The sequence below is a fragment of the Homalodisca vitripennis genome, chromosome 7 (assembly GCF_021130785.1).
Source record: "Homalodisca vitripennis isolate AUS2020 chromosome 7, UT_GWSS_2.1, whole genome shotgun sequence".
Classification (NCBI taxonomy): Eukaryota; Metazoa; Arthropoda; class Insecta; order Hemiptera; family Cicadellidae; genus Homalodisca; species Homalodisca vitripennis.
The window spans coordinates 145662814-145687013 of record NC_060213.1 but is presented as its reverse complement, the minus strand read 5'-3'; the positions used below and the strand labels follow the sequence as shown (position 1 = coordinate 145687013).

At 33.9% G+C, this 24200-nt stretch overlaps 2 protein-coding genes across 2 annotated transcripts in view; one reads left to right on the top strand and one right to left on the bottom strand.

Moving 5' to 3' along the window:
* Positions 1 to 7032, bottom strand: part of LOC124366470 (ADP-ribosylation factor 1-like) — a 42559-nt gene extending 35527 nt beyond the window's left edge. The window contains 1 exon segment of the mRNA XM_046823051.1: positions 6905 to 7032. The gene's annotated coding sequence lies outside the window, so the exon portion shown is untranslated.
* Positions 7033 to 11202: 4170 nt separating this feature from the next.
* LOC124366468 (transmembrane protein 107-like) lies at positions 11203 to 23311 on the top strand. The gene is made up of 5 exons (XM_046823050.1): positions 11203 to 11313; positions 12971 to 13071; positions 18682 to 18749; positions 21320 to 21420; positions 22991 to 23311. Exons 2-5 carry the CDS (start codon positions 12979 to 12981, stop codon positions 23149 to 23151), a joined length of 423 nt encoding a protein of 140 aa, XP_046679006.1. The 5' UTR covers positions 11203 to 11313; positions 12971 to 12978; the 3' UTR covers positions 23152 to 23311.
* The last annotated feature ends 889 nt before the right edge of the window (positions 23312 to 24200 follow it).

The following is a 24200-nucleotide window of genomic DNA, read 5'->3' as shown; positions in this document are numbered from 1 at the left end:
CTCGGTATTCAGTTGTTTTTTATAAAATGGATTGATTATTTTTATTGAAATGAATAATTTAATATTATAATTGGTTCACTTAACACATGATTTCAACGGTACTTTGGGATTATACCGACCACACCAGTATGAAGAACACAAAAATATAAATTTAAATAAACATGATAGAACGAAAAAACAACTCTTTAATTACAAAATTACAAACTTACAAGCATTTCCAGGTATTGTGATCGGAATTGTCGCTGTTATCTTATCTTTCTCGAGAATCCCGATTACGGCAGGCCACGCGGCATCACATAATTTGCACGGTACATAATTGCCTTTCAATTACAATTCAATTTATATTTCTGATCAGCCCCTCTAGAATTTGATATTTTACTGATAGGTACTATCTCGAGGGATGTTTTTCTTTCCTTGACATCAGCGCGGACTTTGGCAGCACCTTCGGCCGGAGGCACTCGCATTTTGGATGGCGGAATGTGATCAAGAATAAAAACAAGTTTTGAGTGTTTTTTCAATAAAGAGTTTAGTTTTAGTTTGGTAATATTTTTTGTTGTTGAATTTTTGTGTTTGGAGAAATGTAGAGGTAAAACACGGAAGTACAACAAAGCGACGCACCAGCTGAACGGGCGGCGAGACTCTACAATCACGTTATCTACTAGACCGCTCGACTTTGACCTCTGTCTGAGGATGGGGAGGGGTTTGCGATAAGACAATTCCTGTTTTATATTGACGAAATATTGTTCTACTACGCTAATCTAGTAATCAGTAGAAGCAAAATGTCGAATAACGATTCATGTCTGGGTGTGGTCGGTATAATCCCAAAGTACCATTTCAACTTGTTACAGTAATTTTGTTAAGTAAGTTAAGCAATAAAAAGCAAGATGTATGCTAATTCATTTCTGAAGAATTTGATAATGGTGATGATTAAGCTAGAGGAAATTATATGAGACATTTTTATAAACACCATATGGTGGGTTTGGCTCCTGGTTACCAATATGGAGAATCCTTTCCTCCATTTCACCAAAGCAGTTGCTCACTCCTATCCAGTCAAGCTATAAATATTGTAAAGTTTTCCTGATAAATAGGTCTAGGCCATTGTTGGTGCCACAGTATAATAAGAGGCCACCACCACAATAGAATCATAGTATATCCTTAAAAACAGTAACAAGTAACTGAATGTTAAACTTTTTTGTTTGTTACATTTAATAATACGGAACATAGATAGTTTTTATATAACGTAATTTGTGTCAACATTTTTGCTTCTATAGCCTAGTTTGGATAATCATAAATATGATATTCTGTTGTGGTGGTGGCCTCTTATTATACTCAAGCCGTTGTTGGTTTTTGATATTTTGTAGTGTTATTGTTAAATTGATATTATTAAAATTGTAATGTATTATTCTTGTTTTTAATGTGTTATAACTGTTGTTGCATACAATCATTTTATAATATCTAAGTTTGCGCCAAGTGCCATTTTAGATTTGAATTTTAGTGCATAATCTTATCAGTAGCCAAGAACACGATAGCCAGCTGGGCCGACTTTTAGTTCATAGCTTTAACAATGGGAGTCTCCTACTAGCCTTATCTGGAATTCTACTGAACAGGTTCTGGTGGGATTATTCCTGCCTAGGATAGCAAGGACGTAAATTATGTCGGAGTCGTTGTGCGACTATCGTGTAGAGTATGCCGGGTAGAAGTGTATGCAGATTGTCTAGGCTTAAGTGTTATGACTAGGGAACTTTCTGAACCATATCGAAATGATTACTGTAGTTTGTCATTTCCTCAAAGCTGGTTAGGTTTGGATAGGGAAGATGATCTAGTGGCGGATCTACGGGAGATAATTAGTCCTGTGGAAAGATGCCCTCTTTCAGTCGCTACGACACGAGGTCGCAAGTATCAAAATGTATTGAATCATTAGATAATAAAAATTGAATAATGAGTGTAGGCCTCTAAAACCCCACATAGGCTAGGGTGGGGGTAGGGTCCAATAAGCGGACCCGGTTTTTTTATATCGAAATTGGCAAACGATATTACTTAATCATAACCATCGATATAATCAATCGATACTGATGAATTATTTTTAACAACTTAAATAATCTATATGAACAGCTGTAAACACTTTCAAATAATACAATTAAGGTAATATTTTAAATTTCACGTAACATTGTGTATTAAAATGGCCGTCAATCTTAGGAAGCTTCACGAAATTGCTTTAAAAGACGATAAAATATGTTTTTTATGGCTTCAGGATGTTGGGTTAGTACCTAAGAATCCATTATGTGATATTTGTTGAAAGGTAACAAATGTAACTGTCAGAGGAGCTAACATGGTCGTCTTCAGATGCAAAAAAAGAAGGTAATGGTGGACACAACTTTAGTAAAAACGTTTTCCTTCTGTTTCATTTAGTTAAAGTTATGAGTTTCCCTGATTTTGGTTATGTTCATTTATTATTTGTTATCATTAAATTCACATTTTAACCCTTTGAACGCCAGCGCCCGAGACCGCGGCCTTACCCGTCGCCGCCAGGCGTCTCAGCCGCTGTACTAACCCAAAATACCGCCAAGGCATAATTGACGTTTTAAACAACCTTTTACGTTCCGCTCTGTGCTATCCTTATTTTTTTATGCAAATGGAACGATTTTTTTTTTTGTTTTCTAGCATATTGTATACGCTATCGAATAGTGTTGATTAAATAACACTACATATAAAAAAAAAGTTTTCTATAATGTGATAACGCCTAAAGTAAAAATAATTTTTATTTAAAAAATTAACTTTAGACTAAAAAATCAGTGGTAAAAAAAAATATTTTTATACATCGCAAACATTTGTATTTTGTGCACTTGTTACATATCTAACTATTTACAAATTTTTTAGAACTCTATCTAGAAAATTAGTGTGTTTACAAAAGTAAATTTGAAATGTTAACATTTGAAAATAATCTAATATTTCAAGAGCTACTTATATTAAATAAGCTTAAAAATACTTACACGTGTTATAGTAATGGGAAGTTTTATAGGTACTGATAATTGTCAATTTAAAAGTGTTTCTTCAAAGAACACAGGAAAATACACAAATAACATTATCAAATATTAGTAAAGAAGCATATTTACAAATATATACAATCAGTTCACATTCCTTTAGCATGTATGTTTCGGCAAGCACAAAGGGTGAACACTTTTCTTGCAGTTTTTTGCAAATGTACCTACTTTTCTTCCTTTTGCCACCTTGGGCTGTGCTCAAACCTACTACACACAGAGCAATTTCTTTCTTTTCCACCAGGTAATAGGTCAAGAGGTTCATTGCCAGCACGTTGTGCTTGAACTGGCGCTTGGTCACCGAGCCACTCGGCAGCAAGTCCTTCGACTAAGTGCCACAGTAAAATCTAGTCTCGATATCGGATTGTCTGTGTTATTTTTGAATAGGACATATAGGTTGACAATCATCCGTCCAAAAATGTGGAATGTTACCTTTAGCCAATATTTAAGCGTACGTCGTTCGTCCAGGTAACAATACAACATTTGGTCTGACGTGTCTACGCCACCCATATAGGAGTTATACTGACGAATGACAGAAGGCTTGCTGGTAATAAATACTTTATTTCCCCGTTTTTTACTTTTCAACTCACTTTTTGCCTCAGCATTAGTTGACAAGAGAAGTACTTGCTTTTTTTGCGATTTTTTTTCAATCGGGCAGCAACCAAAAGCATTTTTCCTTTGTGACAATATTTAGTTTGCCCTACACCAAATTTTTGTGTAAGGGTAGGGGGTATTCCTTGCCTGTTTATTCGTAAAGTGCCTGTCAGATGAGTAAGTTTTGCGTACAAATCATTGGCCAACGGAAATGAAGGTGAAAAAGTTGTCGACAAAATACATGAAACCCTTTGTTCAAGTAGTTTCCCATTTCTAACAATTTCATTACAACAGTATAACCCAAGTCCATGTTTGACCACGTCCATTGCTTTGTTCTGTATCTCTTTTACCCTTGTAGCAAAAAAAAGATAAACAGTAGTGAGTAACACTGTCGCATAACAACCACAATTTTACTCCCCACTTATGATGGTGCTTGTTGGGCAGGTACTGTAGCAGCTGTGTGTGATTTTTAGTGCCCACTAAACTTTCGTCAATAGACAGCTGTTTATTTTGGTGCATAGTAATGCTTGAATACATTGTTAGCATGATCAACAATAGGAGCAAATCGAGCACATGGGTCATATCCAGGCTCCTTTGGTGAAGGCAAGTGTCGCGTATCTAGCATATGGAAAAATTTCAGAATTGATTCGAATCTATTTCTAGAAAACATTTTCCCGAACCAAGGGTGAATTCTGGGATGACTTTGTACTCCAATATGACTCAATCGTAGGCTTTTTATTCAAACCCATATTTTATTACAACAGCTAGGAAAGCTTTTATCTCAACAAAGCTGACAGGCCTCCAAGCTCGACTTCTGCTGTGATTTCCTAATTTTATGGAGGTTTTTGTTGAATAAAATTTCTAGCATACAAGTTAGTGTAGGTCACTAATATGTTCAAAAAAGTCATAGGGAAATAAAGATCAAAATAAGTTATGGGGGCTGAATTTCGAGGAGGACAATGTTTACAGCCAGGAATTTCATTGAACTGAAAAGAATGGTTATACCCAGGGTCATTGTTTTCCTCTATATTTTCCCACTGATCATCGTCGCTATTAGACTCACTGCTTGAGATGTTTTCAGGAAGGCGGGGCCGGCCACGTGGCCGCGGCGTAGTTGTAGTTGCTGCACTTCGATCTTCATCCTCAGATGACGAAATTACTGACCTATTTACAGGCCTATTGCTAGCTAAAGTTCCTTGAAAATTACAACTTGTACTAGGGGTAGGAGTATAACTAGGATCCAAGTCAGTATCATCAGCTTCACTTTCACTTACTTCAGATGACGAACTGTTTTGCAAATTGTTTATTTCACTATCACTAAGAAATTCGTCCTCAACAATAATATTGTGGATTGTGTTGTCACTCACCGGCGAACGACTCATCTTGCACAAATAATACAGATCACTAACTTCAGAGAAAAACTAAACAAAAAACCAAGTAGGCATCTATGAGAAAAGGCGGGAACTTGGCAAATAGGTTTAGTCGTAAACACTAGCGCACGCTCGGCGAGTTAGAGAAGTAAACAAACAGCTGAGTCAAGGTCTCCCAGGACTGCCAACATTAAAATTGTTCACATATCATCTTATTTAGTCAAAAGGAAGTCGAACAGTGTCGACACAAACTTTTTAAAGTTCATATGTATATTTAAAAAATATTTTTTTCCTGAACGTCCGATCGGGTCGGACGTTGGCGGTTTTGGAACGAACCTAGGCTGTCCGATCAGTCGGACGTTGGCGGTTTTGGCATAAACCTACACTGTCCGATCAATCGGACGTTGGTGGTCAAAGGGTTAATTTAAACATATGATTGTTATTACTTTTATATCGATTGATAGTCTATGATTCGATATGCGAATATTAGGTATCGATGATTATATTCTTCGATATAAAAAACCGAGTCCGCTTATTGGACCGTACCCTAGGGTGGGCCAATTTCACTTGTTAAAAACAAACAAACAAGCATAATGATTATGGAATGTGAATTTAGTTTATCACCTCACAGAAAATAGGCCTAACAAACCTATGAACTGATGGACAAATGAAAATTCTTCATTTTAGTCTAACTAGGTAATCCAACTGACAGAAATAAAATGTGCTAACCACACACCCAATCTTCATACACGCTCACATAGCCTATATGCTTGGTCAGTTCCGCCTGACAGTTCGAACCCATACAGTCTATAAGTAGGCTAGCCTATGGGCATACAGTGTCAACTATTGCAAGCATGTGAATTATGGGCTTTGGAACTTAGGCAACCCTACTTTAAATGCATTGAAGAAACTGTATAATTGTTTCATTATTTTGGATATAGGTAGCCTAATTTATTTACTTTTTATAAATTCAAATTGAAATGCAGTTACCTAAATAGATGATTTTTACTCACATTTATATCCAATCATATCTGTATCATGTCCCTTATAAAAAAACACTTCTTACAAAACATACAGCCTAAGCTCTGACCTAATAAAATCATAAAGACCCTAGAATACTAAATATACATTTTTGGCATAGACTAGATTTTTTCAAATGCTTATAAAGGTAGCCTACATTATTTAGAGTAGGCTCCCAAAAACAAATTTTGCCAGCATAGCCTACCTTTGATTTCCAGCTTTAAGGTCCAGACTACATAAACTATAATCAATAAGAAAACTAATCTCAGAAACTATATTTAAAATTATATATTACACTATTCATATTACATATTTTTACAATTGATTGATCTTTAAACTAACTAGGACTTCAATCCTCCTTGCATGACAGATATGTCCATTCCAAGAGTCTAATTAGGTAATATCACAAGTTTAATATTTGGTCATAGTAGTTTTCATTTTCTCTTACAGAATTAAATGAATTAGGCTTACAACCTAGAACACAAGTACCTATGTCATAAAATAAAAATATTCTAAAACACCACCTCATTTATGCCAGTATGTCCAGCTGCTTCTAAGCTTATTTACTAAAACGTTCCATACCTTATAACCAGTACTAATATAATTAATAAATGGTAAAAACCAATAAATATCTGATGAATTTGATAGTTAGAATGAAAAGTGAAGATTGACTTATTAGGAAATAAAGGGCGATAACGTCATACAAAGAACGTTTACAACGTAGACCGGACAGACTCTTGTCCTAGGATATCAAAATCACTATAGCTCCTCCCAAATCTACGTGTAATACTGATCGTGTGCTGAAAGTACAATAGAATTGATATTATAAAATTAAAGAAAACTAGTTTAGTTTACAAAACTTCATATAGTTTACACACCTACCTCGACACTTCAAGCACTATTCCTAACACTATTATATTGTTACACCACTGCTTGTCCTAAACAGAACAAAGATGGCGGACGTAAGGCAGAAAAGATTCGTGGTTCTTGCCACGTATAGGGGTCGCATAAATGACGCGATTGGATGATTCAGTCATGTGACCTAACAAGTCATAACACAGAAGCCTCTAAGATTGCGGTGTTTCTGAACGGTTTCCATAGTTAAATAAGATGTGTGATACAACAATACTGTAATTAATCAATGAATGTCTAGTAAAAATGCCAGAAATAATCAATTGAATAAAATTGCTCAATAGGGCTGCTTATTTATTACTTATTATTATTACAAGTTCATTTCCTTTTTTTAGATCGAATATTTTTAATACAAAACTATCTAGGCATGCTACGCCAACATGTGTTTAGTATTATCATGATACGATGGACTACCACCACGTTGGGTTTGAAGTTCAGTTTTATAAGAATTTTCACCCTAATCTGAGCTCGGCACACAAAATATAATTTCCACTAACCCTCGAATATGAAACAGCTATTTTTACTCTTCAATACAAATGTACTATATTTTTAATGTTATTAAATTAGTTCTTGCCCTGTTATCTGTTAATCTAATAAATAAATATTAATTATACCGATCTATTATATTTAGTTTGCACTAAACTTTTTTATTCATTTTCAACGGCAATAATGTTGATAATACTTTTACTTTATTTAATCATTACAAGCAATCTTTTGACGAAGAGTTATTTTTGAATGGTGTATGCATTATCATCCAGTATTTATATATTTTTATTGACTGATATCAGTGGTGGATTATGCTTATTTGGATCTCGAAATCTGATAAAAACTTTTGCCTTTTTTTTTAATTCGTGAGCAAAACTAGTTTTATAAATCAGTAGAACAATCCTTCGTCTGTTCGTATATTTATTGACCTTTACCGAAACATATGGGACCTACCGTGTCCAAAAGTGGCAAATCCGTTGGCACGAACATATAACACTACCTAGTGGATTGTCCTTACCGACTGAGTTTAACGAACCCTGCAGCAAGACCAGTAGTGCACCCAGAATCTTCTCTGGGGATGTCCAGAACACCGGGGAGTTAGAGGTATGGAAAACCCGCCAGATCAGTTGGGAGGTCCTAGAGCCCACCTTAGGGAAATTTTTGAAATATTAGGCCCTAAAGTTATTATAGTTACTTTATAGTACTTATAAACTAATAACAGGAAGTTAAAGATCAGGTCACACTGTATAAAGTTTAAAGTAAATTCACTCTATTACTAATCACCAAAAGTTTATAAAGAGATAATTACAATCTTTAGTAACAAATAGAGTTTATATGAAGTGTATTTAATTAAAACAAAATTTACCCATAATATTAACAAAAGTGTGAACAAAATAATTAAGTTTAAATCACAAATCAAGACGAAGCTAAATCTTGATGTCTACGTTTGGATAAAAAGGGATCCGAGAGTAAAAGGTGACCACAAATTAACACAATAACGGAGTTTATAGAGCTACAATAATGGAAGTTATATTACAATTTAGCTTGTTTATTTCTGCGTTTTGATACACAGAACTGTTTACTAAAAATAAGTTCCAGTTATTACATCGATAACAACGAAAAAATAATGGCATTTGGGGCTTTAAAATACTGCAACTTTGAAAATCCCAAATGTGTATACAAGAAGGCTTGACAGCCCTAACTTCACCTCTTTAGTAAAGGTATTATTCATTGCAAGATAAGAGATCGTATCTATCACATCGTAGTGTCTCTAATATCGAAACGATTTAAACGTTTCGTATCGAGCTTCTTCGTCGTCCTTCTTCAGGCGAACATGACTCCAGATTCGTTATGTATAAAAAAAACTCGCTTGCTCCACCGTGCCTATATATCGTGTCTATCATACCGTAGGGCACTAATTTCTGTTCCTGATGAGACAATGAAACACCCACTTCACCTATTTATAGGTGTCTTTGGTTCCGAAACGATGTAAAATGTTTCGTATTGAGCTTCATCGTCGACTACATTTTTTGTATCTCTTCAGACGAACATGACTCCAGATTCCAAGAGTCAAGTCTGAGACAGCGTCAGATTCCAGACGCTGCAATAAAAGACAGGTGGACTGGAGCTAAACTCAAAATTTCTTTTGAATCGACCCTTCTTTTAATATCTACGTTATGTAGGAAAATTGTAAAATTCAATTTCAAGATACATACAAGTGTTCTGTAATTGAGTATGAAATTTTATAATAGTGTTAAAATAATGTTGTTATTAAATATTACAGTTAGTATTATACAAACTGGGGCATGTACCTTTACCATTTTAGAAGTACTATGTAACGTATGATACTAAATCAGTTCGAATACAGTTTGTACTCGGTTACTGAAAGTACCCGGTATTTATGTAGAATCCACAAGAAATAGTAAGAACTAATATAATTTTTGTAGTTGCTGCGTGACGATGAAATTCAAATATTCAGCGTGTTGAATGAAATTGAATTATTATATGTGCAATGCAGGTATTTCGTAAAATGGTTATAAAGTAACTAATTATATACAACCAATTATATATATATTTAAAACTACCAACATAAATGTTATTTTTAGTCAAATGTAGATTATTAGCCAATTGATGATTTTGAAACGAAATGCTCTTGGGGAGGCAGGTCCCGTCCCCCGCCGCCGCTACGTCCCTGATCCTGACATGCACTGAAGAGTATGTTCAGCCAACATGATGGGTAACAAGGTCATCGTTCGTCCATGTGTGGAAACAACGAGTGATTAGTATATCGAGTTCGGATGAGAAAATGCCATCGAAATGAAACTCATATAAAGAAACCAGACATGTACATCTTTCAATGGTATGATTTTCATTCAATTATCATGATGATAGGGGAAGTGTTCGTTTTTATTGAATAAAAGAGGATTTTTTATCCAGAACTCAATATTTTAATAATTTTAGCTTACAATGTTTTTTAATCGAGCAACACAACTTAGGTACTGTTTCTTTTTGTTTGTTGCTGAAAAGATGGAAATCTAGTTCACGCTGGTACTTTAACTTGTATATATATCTTCAGGATAAATAATAAATAGCGGAGCTTAAGTCCAGGGTCCATTTATGAATACAGGAATCAAAACCTTCACTTTCTGAAATTAAATAAGCCTTCAAAATCAAAGGGGAAAATGTTTGACACCTTTACTGCATATATATAATACCTTCAGTGTTCTTTAATTTAGATTGTATTAAAATGCCATTCATAGTAAACATAATTAGACAGAGGCATAACTAACGTGACTGTTATATAGGGAGACAAGAAAATATTATCTTAAATATGTGTAGTTTACTCTGAAACAAGTCCGCTTCACCTGGAACACAAGTACTAAGCCTATGTAATATAGCGATGGATCCAGCCTTCAGATAATTTGTTCTTTGGTGCTTGTAGGCAAATACGATGATGGATTTGGAGGACTCTGGAATCCTGAAGTTAATTTTGGCTAGTACAGCTGGACTGTCTATAAATCCGTTGACGATTCGATGGAGAAAGAGCAAATTAGCCAGATCAAACCGTTGTTCCAAAGTATTGAAATCAAGCAACTTCATTATATCGCTGACAAGGATATCCAGGAACCGAAACCCCACCTCGGTTCCAATAAGCCTCACAAAACTTCTCAGAATCCCTTTCAGCCTGGTAATATGAACATAGTATGGCCTCTAAACCCCTGTAGCATACTTCAGAATGGGTAGTAGAACCGTCTTGAGAAGGAAGACTAAAGGAGTGGACAGGCAGACCACCACTAGCAAAACACCACAAGAAAGAGTCGGCTTGCTCTACTGCATCGATGTGGCAATCTAGAGTATGGGTAACGTTTGAGAGAACCCCTAGGTCCTTCACCGCCTCACAGTGCGACGAATAGACAGTCTGGAGATAGGAATAACTTGTAAAATAACATTTATTCATTTTATTTGGAACCTAACTGTGAAATATTATGCATTTCACTACTGTTTTGATGATTTGCTGCAACCATATGCTTCACAAGAAGGCATTTTAATAATGCAATTTGAATTTAACAGTCTCAGCGATGTAATCGAAGGTCAAATCTCAGTGAGCCTGTATCGATAACAACTGGAAAAGCGCGAGTGAGTCTCCGCTGCTATGTTCGGGCGATTGCCCGCTCTCGACCGGCTTCACTTCAATTTAATGTTACGCGTCGTTACTCTATGTTATAGTTCCTCTATGGTTACAGTTGTTAGCGGTTGCCAGGCAACGGCAGCGAGCAGTAAATACAAAGTACAAATCGCTGGACTCTTGGTTGGATTGTTCATGGTTTTTATCTCTCTGACAAAACGTCAACGAAATAAATTAATAAAAGAATACACTAGTACTGCAATCTAAGGTAAATCAGTTATAATAGTTTAATTGATTATTATTACAATACACGTTTTATTTACTATTTAATTTTAATAGTAGGCCTTTAAGATTTCTTTAAAATCAATTGATTTCCAGTTTCACCATTTTACAGTTGAGTAATAGAAACATATCTTATCAGAAGGCATTATACATCAAATACGGAATACAAGAAACCACAATACTCTACTATCAAAAGGAAAAATTAAAAAAAAAAACAAATTTTCTGTAATACAATATTTTTTTTCAATTTTTAACTCAATTTGTTTACGATTTTCTCGTACTATCATATTTACCCTTAAGAGCAGTGTAAAAATGTTCGCTAACACTCTGCTAATCCTATGGAGTGACATGCACCGTCATTGAATTCAATGTTGCCTATATAGAAATGAAGATGCACGCAAAATTTGTCAGTTTATTCTTGAGATATTGTGCGGGCAGACAAATAGAAATGCACTTTTTCCAGCCCATTTGAGTGACATGTTTCACTGATGCTCATACAATGAACTCATAAAACCTATACAAGAAATCAGTGGTACAAACGAATGTATCTAAAAAGTACAAGTACATTGGGAGAAGTGAATAAAACCTAGCCTTTGCTAGGTCTAAGAGATTTTCAAGCAACTGCGTAGTTTGAAGTGAATAAAAAGCAAAGGGCTAGCAGCTGCTAGGAATTTTTCGGAAACCTAGCATTTGCTTATGAATACAAATGAATAAAGAGAAATGTCTAGACCTTACAGCTAGCAATTGCTAAGATTTTGTTAAGTCACACTCAGGGCATGTTAGCTTTTGGTTAATGGATAATTTAACCTCAGAAATAGCAGAGTTCATGCACATGCAGCAACCATAACAGTATAGTGGTTGTAGAAAAATAAACAGGTGTAAAGAACTATTACGGTTTGAGACGACAAGCAGATTGAGATATCATGAAGATACAAATAGACAGACAGACAGAAATGGAACTTTTCCAGCCTTTGAGTGATAGGCTTCGCTAATTCTCGCCAATTATTATTGAGTACCTCCTCTACATCCTTTCCTCTTAACTGAAGTAGCCACATTTGAAAAGACCTAGGTTAGATTCATGTCCAAATGTTAGAGATATTTTTGTTGTGAGTGCAAATTTTGAGGTGAATGCCCATGCATCCTCAGGATAAATAATAAATAGAGGAGCTTAAGTCTTGACTCCATTTATGAATAAAGGAATTAAACCTTCACTTCCTGAAATAAAATAGGCTTTAAAAACCAAAGGGAAAAATGTTTAACACCTTTGCTGTAGCACAGTTTAAAGCCTGACTTAGACACTCATTAGCAATTCTGAATGGTGTTGGGTCACAGTTTCACAAGTATTAGACCTAAATTCGCTAATAAAACATGAAATAATGAGGTCTATTTATTTCTTATGTATTTGTTTTATTTACTTTTGTTTTAAGTTTACTTTGATACCTCTAAAAGAGCATGGTTTTAATCATGTAAAACTACTCCTAAATAATAAATAGTGTTTTAAGTCAATATTTTAAACAATTCTGCAAGTATAACATCTTATGTTATATATTTGGAATGGTTCAGATATGGAGTCTTTCTGAATCCTTGGAAAGAATGCCTGTAAGTCTAATAAATTTGAAATAAACCACAGCAATTTTTTTCAGATATCAAGATGATAAGCCAGTGTGCTGGCAATTTAATACCAGCCCGGTTTTTAATACTGCTTGCGCACCTCACCATTTGCATAGTGACACTGTCTTCTCCCGTAAGTAAATATTTACATTTACAATATATCCCACTTGTATAATTCCTAATCAGAGCAAGCTGCCATACTTACAGGGTTCACTAAAATGTTCTGAGCATGATTGGTCTTATAAGTGTTTTGTCAGTGGTGATGTGATATTAGCACAAATTTATTAGTAGGGTGAGTCAGAGCTACTACGTTTTTTTTCACAAATACTCAAAATACAAAATGTTTTCCAGCGTCTTTGAGATTAGTCTTCGTGCTTGATGAAGACCGCCAGGTAGAGGTCTAAATATTCCTCTAATGTGTAATTGTTTTTATCCAAATTTATCATCAACATAGGAACTTCATAAAAAATAATTTAGTTTAGCTTTAAATTCCATATAACTCAGCATCCTTATGGTAACTTATTGTATAGTCTAATAGCCATCATCATTGGGTTTTTGTCGGTTTTAGCTAGTATGGTTTGAGGTAAGTTGGTATTGTTACGACTTCTTGTTTCCTAATTGTGAACATTTTTCCTTAGGTTTACGATAAAGTAGGCATTGTAGTATATATAAAGAAAATAATCTCAAAATTTTAAACCTTTTTAAAAGTTCTCTGCATCTATGATATTTATTGACTCCTGCCAATATTCTGACAACTTTTTTTTTGGATGATGAATACCTCATTTGCGTAAGGAGAAGAGCCCCAATCAAACCATAAGTTAAGTGACAGTGAAAAAGTCCCAAATAAGATTGTATAAGAGCTTTCTCCTCAAGTTCACCACATAAACGTTTAATTGCAAACACACTTGTATTTAGTTTACTTTTAACCCCTACAATTTGCTGATACCAATTTAAATTAGGATCAAAAGTCAAACCTAAAAATTTTGGAAATATATCTCTTCTTGTGTCCCATTAGGATCATATCTGAGGCTAAATATTACAGTACAGTAGAACCCCTCATATCCGGCCACCACAGGACCGAGCCCCTGGCCGGATAACGATTCGGCCGGATAAACCAACCTACAGTACACAGCAGCACTTGACGAAAAAAAACAATTGTACTGTACTGTACTAACCGCACTGGAAATAATCAACGAACTGTTTACAGGTTAAACCTATTAGCTCAACTGAGGACAACACAGGAAAATGTAAACAAATAGATATACCAAAATAACGCAAGAGTCGTGGGAGACTAGTGCGTGCAACTGCGCGTCTGCAAGCCGTGGTAAATAAATTTCGATATTGGCTTCCGGGAAGTGGCCGGATAAACCGAGGTGCGGTAAAACCGAGGCCGGATATGAGGGGTTCTACTGTAGTTGTCTTATTTAGAATCAAGTTGTTGGCAGTGAGCCAGTTCTCTACAAGATCAATATTCAATTTTTAGTCTTCTAAGAGTTTGTTATAATCTTTATTTGTAGTTACTATAGTGGTATCATCAGCATATAAAACAATATTCGCAGGTACATTTACACTCAGATCATTCACTGCAATTAAAAACAGCAAAGGCCCCAGAACAGAGCCCTGTGGGACTCCACATGTTATTGGTTTACACAGAGATATATCTTTTTCTACTACTACATATTGAGATCTATTTTTTAAGTAAGAGCTAAGTACATCTAAAGCTATCCCCTTAATATTATAATGTTCTAATTTTTTAATCAAAATTTTACGAGACACTCGATCAAAAGCTTTGCTAAGGTCACAGAAAGTTATAGCAGCAAAATCTTTCTTTTCATAATAGTCTAGAACCATATCAACTAAAGAAATAACAGCTTGAGCTATTGATAATCCTTTTCGGAATCCAAATTGTTCTCTACAAAGCAGATGAGAATTGTATTTGTATTGTAAGCATTTCCAAAAATTGTAATAACTGTTTATATATGACTACTTCCATGACCTTAGACAAAACCGGCACAATAGCAACGGGCCTGTAATTTCCTATTTCATTTCTTTTACCTTTTTTAAAAATAGGATGAACTTTGGTGATTTTTAAAACATCAGGAAATATTCCTAAATTTAAACAATTATTAATTAAAACAGTCAATGGTGTTACAAAATAAATTATTGTTTGTTTAACCAAACAATCGTCAAACCAATATGATCCATGCTATTTTTAGGAGCTAATCGTTTTATTATATCTAAAATATCACTCTTTGTTATACCTCTAAAAATAAAACAGCTTGTATCATGAGGCACAATTTTCTGATGTAAATAATACTTAAAACTACAATTACTGTGGTTCACATTTACACATTCTTTGGCAACATTTATAAAAAATTTATTAAAATCATCAGGCTTAAAATTATTATTTATACTTTCCTTTGTAGTGCACTTTTTATTTATATCTACAATACAACACAATGCACTTGTTTTATTTTTTTGCATTATTTATTAAACTAGTATTTGCATGCTTTTTTGTCTCTAATTTTACACCTATACATGTTTTCAAGGTATTATATTCATTTTTGGTACCATGCAATATTCGTTTGTTTTGAAAAGTGGTAGAGAATATCTAATCTATCTTTGATTCTTTGAAGCTCAGAATTGTATCAATGACACTTCCTATGTATTTTTTTATTTTTTGTTGTTTCATTTTTCACAATACTTATAAGGCATATATCAAAGTAATATTTTAGAATGTACTAATCTACTAAATCCAACATTAACATTGTCTGTCATAAACACTTCCTTCCAATTTTATTTCAATAAATAATATTTAAATTCTCTAATGCCTGCTTCAGTTATTGTAGTTATAGTTTTAAAACTCTTATTACAAAAATTACTTTCAAGATCAACCTCAAAAGAATACGTAAAAAGTTGTGCAAGGTGATCACTGACATGCTTATTAACTACAATTGTTGTATAATTATTATCAAGAGAAGTAAAAATTATTATCCAGGAATCTGAGATTTCTAGTAGGCTCAAAAACTGTTCCTTTTATTCCATACATACAACAGAGATTTACAAAGTTTACTGCATTTTTATCATTCATGCCCAGAAAATTCATGTTAAAATCACCACATATAACACATTGCTCATTTAAATGATTTATGTAACTTAATACTTTTTCCATGATGTGAAAGAAAATTTCAATATTACCATTACAACTACAATAGTTACTAATACAAGCTCAGCTTCCAAAATTTCAACACATGCAATTTCCCAATCTAGCTCCACAGAGAGCCCATTGATGTCATCCATTATTTTAAGACGTGTTGGATCATACCTAAAAAAAATTACTGTACCTCTGTGGATCTTAGAAATTCGACAATAACTGGTTACATGTTTTAAGTCATTGATTGAGTATGTACATATCTGATTATATTCCATCCAGTAAGACATCAGTACAGACATAAAAATATAAATTTAATTCAATTTAAATATTTTCCAAAATACATATTTTATTAGAGAGGCATTGGCAATTTTGATGGTAAATTGTGAAATTTGACTTTTCAGAACCATTTTTAAAATTTACATCATCTTTCTTTTCTTCGTATAATTAGTTTGACCATTGATCTTATTTACATTTCCTGACAAGATACTAAAACTATCATTACTTAAAGTAGGTGTACTAGTGCTCATGAAATCAGTTGATGTTATATATTGACAGTTGTTTCCAGGAGGCTGTAGTTTTCCAACAGAAATTCGGGTACTGGAGCAGGCGGCTGGTCTTCCTTCAGTCCCTGAGAACGTTTTATACCTATCTGTGAAGATGCTACTGTCTCAGCTATCATATTAGATAACCATCTTTTACCTTTGTGGTTAAGGTGTTGTCTGTGTCGTGTATGTAACTGTCTCACCGCATCACTTGCCCTAACCAATGAAACATTGCTGAACTGTTCACTGAGTTCCTTAAGACGCTTATTGGTTTAAACCACTTCCTTGTTGACACAGGACCAATTTGCCAAGTCGTATCTAATAGGTAGGTCTACTAAAACCACATTAGTGTCCTTGTTTCATTAAGGGTTTTATGTAAAATCTCAAGAAAGTTGTCCGCTTCATTTTTTGCCACATCATTACTTCCACAAACTACAACTAAAGTGTCACTTTTACTATGGTTATCTTCTTTTACGTTTATTACTTTAAGTAAATCTTCAGTAAGTCCACCAGGTCTTACAAAACCTACTGCCTCATGTGTTCAACCTACTGCACTGCATTCAGATGCCATGCTAAATTACGACCATGGCTATCAGCGCAGATGAATAAATTTCTTTTATCAGTAGATTTAGCAACAGACTGAGCAGTGTTGCTAAATTTTTTCTTCTACTTCGTCAGCCGAATCCTCATCAACACTGTCGTCACCATCCTCAAATACTTCATAGATATTGTTTGTACCAACATCTTCATGCACTATTTGATGTTTCAGAAGACTATGTGTTTGAATTTTTCCTTTGGAAATTCGGTGTAGAGTGTGTTACTGAGCTTAATTGTTTATCCTTCTTGCCTTTTATTAATGGCCAGACAGGTCTCTTAATTACTGAATTGAATTAGTTAATTCTTTCTCTAACATTATTATAGTTTCCTCTTTTTTTAAGACTGAAGTTTCAAGTTGTGCCTTATGCATTTTCAATTCTCGTATCTCCTCATTTGCTTGATTGAGATCATCATTTAGAGATTTTATAATTCCATTTTGAGTTTCAAGCTCTTGGTTTATCTCAGCATTTAATTCTTCATTTTCTTGATCTATTCCCAAAGTAACATCATAAGACATGTAGGAATCACATGTCCATTTTACATTGCCTTTATATATTCCTTTTCATTCATCATTGGTCAGTGAGGTACACTGTGAGTAATACCATTTACAGCATCTCCCTTTGCATAAAATTGGTTTATATTTTCCAACATTTATAGTTCACTTTCCACGTGGAAACTGTTTTTTAATTCCTCATTACGATCAGTATAATTAATAGTTTTTTTATCAGTACCACACTATAGTGAAATTCCCTATAATTAAAAATTTAAAAAAAGTAATCCTTATCATTTATTTGTTGTAATTAAAATTAAAACATAACTTATTTTTCAGCATAGTATCATTTTATTTTAGTCTTTAATAATTATGGTATAAATTATGTCTAAACCCTTTCTTAATATTCAATAAAGTTTAATCAGTCAATCATTCAATACTATTGGGTACAACAGTTGAAGATATAATTGGGCTATAGTAGCTGGCCTTGAGCTGTTCTTCCAGCTCTATTCAAGTGTCCAGTCAGCTAAGTCAACAATAAGACAAACTGCAACAATAGAGTTACTACTGTCAGACAGCATGAATAAACTGGTTACTGCTAATGTCAGATGTGTATCTCTTTCCCATTAATCAATATTTCTCATTAAAAGAGAAAATGGTTAAACAATGTCCACTTTGTGTTTATTGTGCCAAATTATGTGATTAAGCACTCAGATTAATAACGTTTTATTAAAAAGTTCAGTTTTATTAGTGTTTCAATAAATATATAATTGTAACAAAAACATGTGCTTTCGCCAGTTTTAAAATTTCATTTTGCACAAATCTATTTTCCTTGCCTATTTATGTCAAGTAAATCTATATCCTTTAAAAATTGTTTCGATGTACCTCTTTAAGAATACAATGTTTTAAATCTAAATGTTTAGGAATTAAAGATATTAACTGGTAGTATTTTTGTTTTAGAGTGGAAATATTTATGCTTGTCTTCCAGAAGAGTATGAAGAAGAGGATTATCACTCAAAAGATTTTCAGTAAGCTTTTAAATTTGTAAGAGAGGTTTTAAAACCAAATAGTACACAACATTTAATTTAGGAGTTTAACAATAATTCAACACTTTTGCTACCACATGGTATAATGAAATAAGGTAGAAACAGTCAATTACTGTAAACCATAATAGTGAAATTGTTAATAATAGTAATCATGTACTTTTGTAAGATAAAAAATTACTTAAACATGCTTTGTAAGCAGAACTTTATACATATTACAGCAATTCGTTTGAATTAAACAAATCTGGTGTTTGAATTTTACTGTAATTTTAAAATCTTTAATTTTACGAACTTTTGATTCATTTTAGGAAAGCTTAGGTCTTGCTGCAGGCTCAGTTCTGATAATCACATTTGCACTGTATAGAGAGCACAACCTAGTTTTCTGTGAAATTTATTTTTCTACATTTCTTAAGGAATATCTATTAACATCAGACATACTGAATTTGGTTGTAATCAAATGGGTAGGGGCTATCAAAATATCAAACAATATTTTTTTCTCAGATTCTGTTTAGCTTGACACACTTCAACCAACCACATATTTAACAGTTAAACAAATACCAACTTAAACTAAACTAGTACTACCTTGGAGCCTGTGTTATACTATACATATCACACTTTCCTACTTTCCTGAAGTACCGGTCAAACTTTTATTATTAAAAGACTACACAGTTGAGAAGCCACTCATACCTACCTCATGTATAAATTGTTTACCCTAATAATATTATAAATGCGAAAGTATCATTTATGTTTGTTTTGCTTTCACCCACAAACTTTTGAACTAACTGTAATGAAATTTACATGGACATGCTTACGGTCCCTGGGGTGAATATAGGCCTATCCTTATTTCTAAAATCCCTCTGGGCTACACCCACTGGTCTTTATAGTAGCGGAAAATCTCATCTTGGTCTCTAAAATAACGCAACTATGGTGGGAAGAGCTGATTCAATGCGAATGTTGAGTTTAGCTCCAGTTCAACTTCCTTAGACATTCAGCATCTGAAATCTGATGCTGTTGCAGACTTGACTCCTGAAATGTGGAGTCATGTTTATCTGAAGGGATCCAAAAATAGTCGGTGACAAAGAACGCAGAAGTTTCAAACAACACCTCCCCCTCCCCGCATCGTTTCAACATCAGAGACACCTAGAGTACAAAAAAAGTGCAATCCAAGTAAAGAGGTATTCTCATTGTCTCATCAGGTGCACAATTGAGCGCACTATGATGTTGACTGACACGATCGCAAAGGATGGTGGAGCAACCGAGTCTTCTACACATAAAGCAGCTATGGTGGGAAGGGCTGATTCGATGTGAGTTTAGCTCCAGTACACCTTAAATCTGATGCTGTTGTAGACTTGACTCCTAAAATCTTATTTTAAACATAAGAGGATGTTCTCTAAAATTGTAAAATATTAATTCAAATACCATGTGTAATGAATCAACTGTTCTGTGTAAATATTGTATTTATAGTATGAAAACATAACAAAAGTAACAACACTTCTTATTTCAACATCGGAAACCAATTAATTTATTATGTGAATGTGTTCATATCCGGTATTAATTTGGTTTCTTAGACATTGTGGGACAGCACATTTATGATAGCTGAAGGAACAAAAAACGGAGGGATCGGGCACTAGTATGATTTAACAAACCATTCGCTCTGTGACTGTTATTATGGGAAACAGCAAGCGTAGTGACTCCGTGACTATTGCAAGTGAAATATCAAAGCGATACACAAGACACTAAATGCAATTTTTATGACAGAAAATCGTGGAGGGGACATTGCATCTATTTCTCACTAATGAGGTATACATGAGGTATACAATACTGCTTAGAAATATAATTACTGATGTAATTCCTTGACTGAATCGAGGAAATAGTATGATATAGCGAACATGGATTAGAAAGCAAGAACATCTACTTCACTGTATTATGTATCATCTTTACATATGGATGAAAACTGTCATGATTTAAGTATTATTAATGTTGCTTGTAGTTTTTAATTTTCAATAACAATATCTATATCCATATAATTTAGAAAACTTTACTGTTTTGAATCCAACCTCATAGCAAAATTATATGTAGATCTGTATGTTGTTTCTCTGGACAAAACAGCAACTCCTATTTTGCGTTGGTAATATAATAAATTTTAATTAGAAGTGCAAAAATATCATAGGACCTATCATATTACATCACAAGGAGTGCTTTCACCAGGAAAGCTATGAACTTTGACTTTGAAGTTCTCATAAATTTGTGTAAAATAGTTCATGTAACTGAAATCATGGGAGCTAATCAATCAAATACATAGAAATTTACACCGAAAATTATAGGTGTAGCTGCTAATGAAATTGTATTTTAGAGAATAGAGTTGTAATATTTTTAAAGATCAGAGATAATTTTTCATGGAGGTTGCTTCTTTCCAGCATTCTAAGATTAATTTAAATATAAAAGCTGCTAATTCTACTGGCATTGAATTATTTTCTGTTAGGTAATAATAAACCTTTTATGTAATGATAAAAAATGACTTCCCATTCTCAAAATAACTTAGTAATATGTCTCAGATTTCAGGTTGGACTATACTTGAGCCTAGCTCTGATTGCTCTTGAATTCTTGGGCTTCCTCAGTGGCACATCCATGTTCCTGCCCTCAGTGGCCACATTTTGTATCCTTTCACTGACACAAATGCAAGATTTCAGGTTGGACTATACTTGAGCCTACCTCTGATTACTCTTGAATTCTTGAGGTTCCTATGTGGCACATCCATGTTTCTGCTCTCAGTGGCTATCCTTTCAATGACACAAATGCAAGATTTCTGGTTGGCCTGTACTTGAGCCTCGCTCTGATAGCACTGTAATTCTTGAGGTTCCTCTGTGGCACATCCATGTTCTTGTCCTCAGTTGTCACACTTTGTATCCTTTCACTGACACAAATGCACGATATCAAGTTAGCCTGTAGTTGTTTATCATTTCTTGGACTCAAGTACAAGATTCCTTTTGTTTGATTTACTGATACAGTTGAGTTTGTAAAAGAATAAATCTTGATTTAATGTCCTTACGGACAAAATAATTATTGTACAGGGTGAGGTAAATGTCTGGATACAATCCTAAGAAAGTTGAGAGGAATAAGGATGATGTCTGGTTTTGGTTGCCTGTAGGTAGAGACACAACTAACTTTTAGGAGTTATGGCTATAGTTGTAATCATCTTGGGTTTGGGTGGAATTTTTCAAATGGGAAGCAGATTACGTGGCTTATCATTTTGAAGTGCCTCATTGTCAGTAATACAAAATATATATAATTTGTTTTAAAAATTGTTAATTTTTATAGACATTTATTACCTCTTAAAGTCTGATTATTTATACAAATAAAGATATTTGTTTCATGATTTCCTTCCTATTTAAAAATTTCACCCAAACCCAAGACAGCTACCAGTATAGCCATAACCCCAAAAAATTGTATTTCCCCCTACAGATACAATTGAGATTCCTTGCACTTTGCAACTTCTATAGGGGTATACCCAAGCCCCACCCTGTACAATAGACCTTACAGAAGAAATAAATCTCAAGGAAACAGCTTTTTGAAAAATGTTAGTTATCTTAGGGTGTCAAATCCTAAAATACAAGGTTAAGCATGTAAAAATGTAAACAAATAATGATGATGAATAAACCAAAGTAAAAGCTGACAACAAACTGTTTGGAATTGAATGTGAGCACAAATCTCTCATACATGATCTACATTCTCCTCAACAGTGGAATTAGAGAGGTGCTAAATTTGAGAATCAATTTCAATATTTATGAAAACACTTGCCACCCATATATTCCTTTTTTCCATGCCATCTTCTCTGTACACATTCTTCAAATTCTCGAGTCTCAAATAACGATTTTTAAAGAAAAACACAAAATTTTTTTGACACACTGTTCTATAAAACAACATTTAAAATTCCACCAGTTGACGCAAATCTTATATAAAAAAGAACTTCAGCTGGTGACAATTATAGTAAAGGAGAGCAATGCTGGAAAGTGCAGAAAGAGAAATTTCCACTTAAACAAATTTCTCCTTCAAGATATAACAGAATATCTACCAATGACCTCAAGGATGTTTGATCACAAACTCGATTGATATAATCTTGAACTTTCTGAATCGGACATTTGCTCTTCCATTTAGATCAAGAAATGCAACATACAATAGTCTACCAAACCAAGAACGTCATGTAGATCCTTGACCAGACTGGCCAGCGGTAGGATGTCATGCGAGTGCTTGCGTGTTGATGGCTCAGTCTCTGTTGGACAACTGGAGTTGTCACGTCTACTGGTGGATCTTCGGCTTCTGCTCAGTGATCCCAGCGGCGCTGGAAATGGCTGTGGCGCTCAACGTCCATGTGCTCAAACGGATATAAAAACTACTGATCACTATCGTCTTTAATGTAGGAAACATAGCCTCTAAACTAATTAATCGAATCTGTAATGGAGTTTACTAGACAGTGCTGAAAAATTCAGAAATCTATTTTAATTTTCTGCAGTAATATTCTTTTTAAAATAAAACCTATTTTTCCCCTACCTTTCGTTTTTTTTAAATGTAAATAACCATTAAATATCCTACTTATGGCTGTTAATTTTAGCTTGGTATAAAAACTGTAACAACCACCACCAAACATTGTGATATTCTCTTTTTTTTAACTAAGTAGCACAGAATTGTGTTATAGACATTTTTCTCAAAGAGATTAATTCATGTTTAAAAGGTAAATTTGAACAATTCTATATTGTTGGGGCATGAATTTTATATTTCTGTTAAGATGACGATCCTAGCGAAACAATAACAGATGTAACTATTGTCAGATTAAAATTTTGCTTGCATTTTTAGAGAAAAATATTTTAAAGTTTTGTACAAGAAGATTTTTAGATTATTTAAATCGCTTTAGAGAGTCAGCAAAAACTCGACTAAACAGGTTCAATATTAGTGTTATAAAGAAACCTTAGTAATGTTGATGGATTAGGGAGAGTTTGGTGTAGACTATACTCCTTCCCAAGTCTGAGATGTGCATTAAATGAAACACTTGATCATTTACTGTGGGGTATTTAGGTTATGCTGTAAAATGGGTTTCATTATTTATTAACAAGGTTCATGATTTATGATTTTTAAATGTTATGATTTTTCAAACTAACAGTTTGGTTGAAAAGTGCCAAATCCGGTACCTTTTTCGTTGTTAATTACATAAAACTGGAAGCGATTTGCTTCAGATGTCTAAATAAAGAAATAAACAAGCTAAATTTTAATGTAACTTCCATTATTGTAGCTCTGCTGGTTATTTTATGGTTAACTTACGCACTCAGGTATCTAAACATTTTTATCTGAGAGTAGGAAATACATTTTATTGAATATTATGTCAGGGTGTTAATACATGTAGCTGACAATTTAAAATTAAATACAATCCATCCTTAAATATTT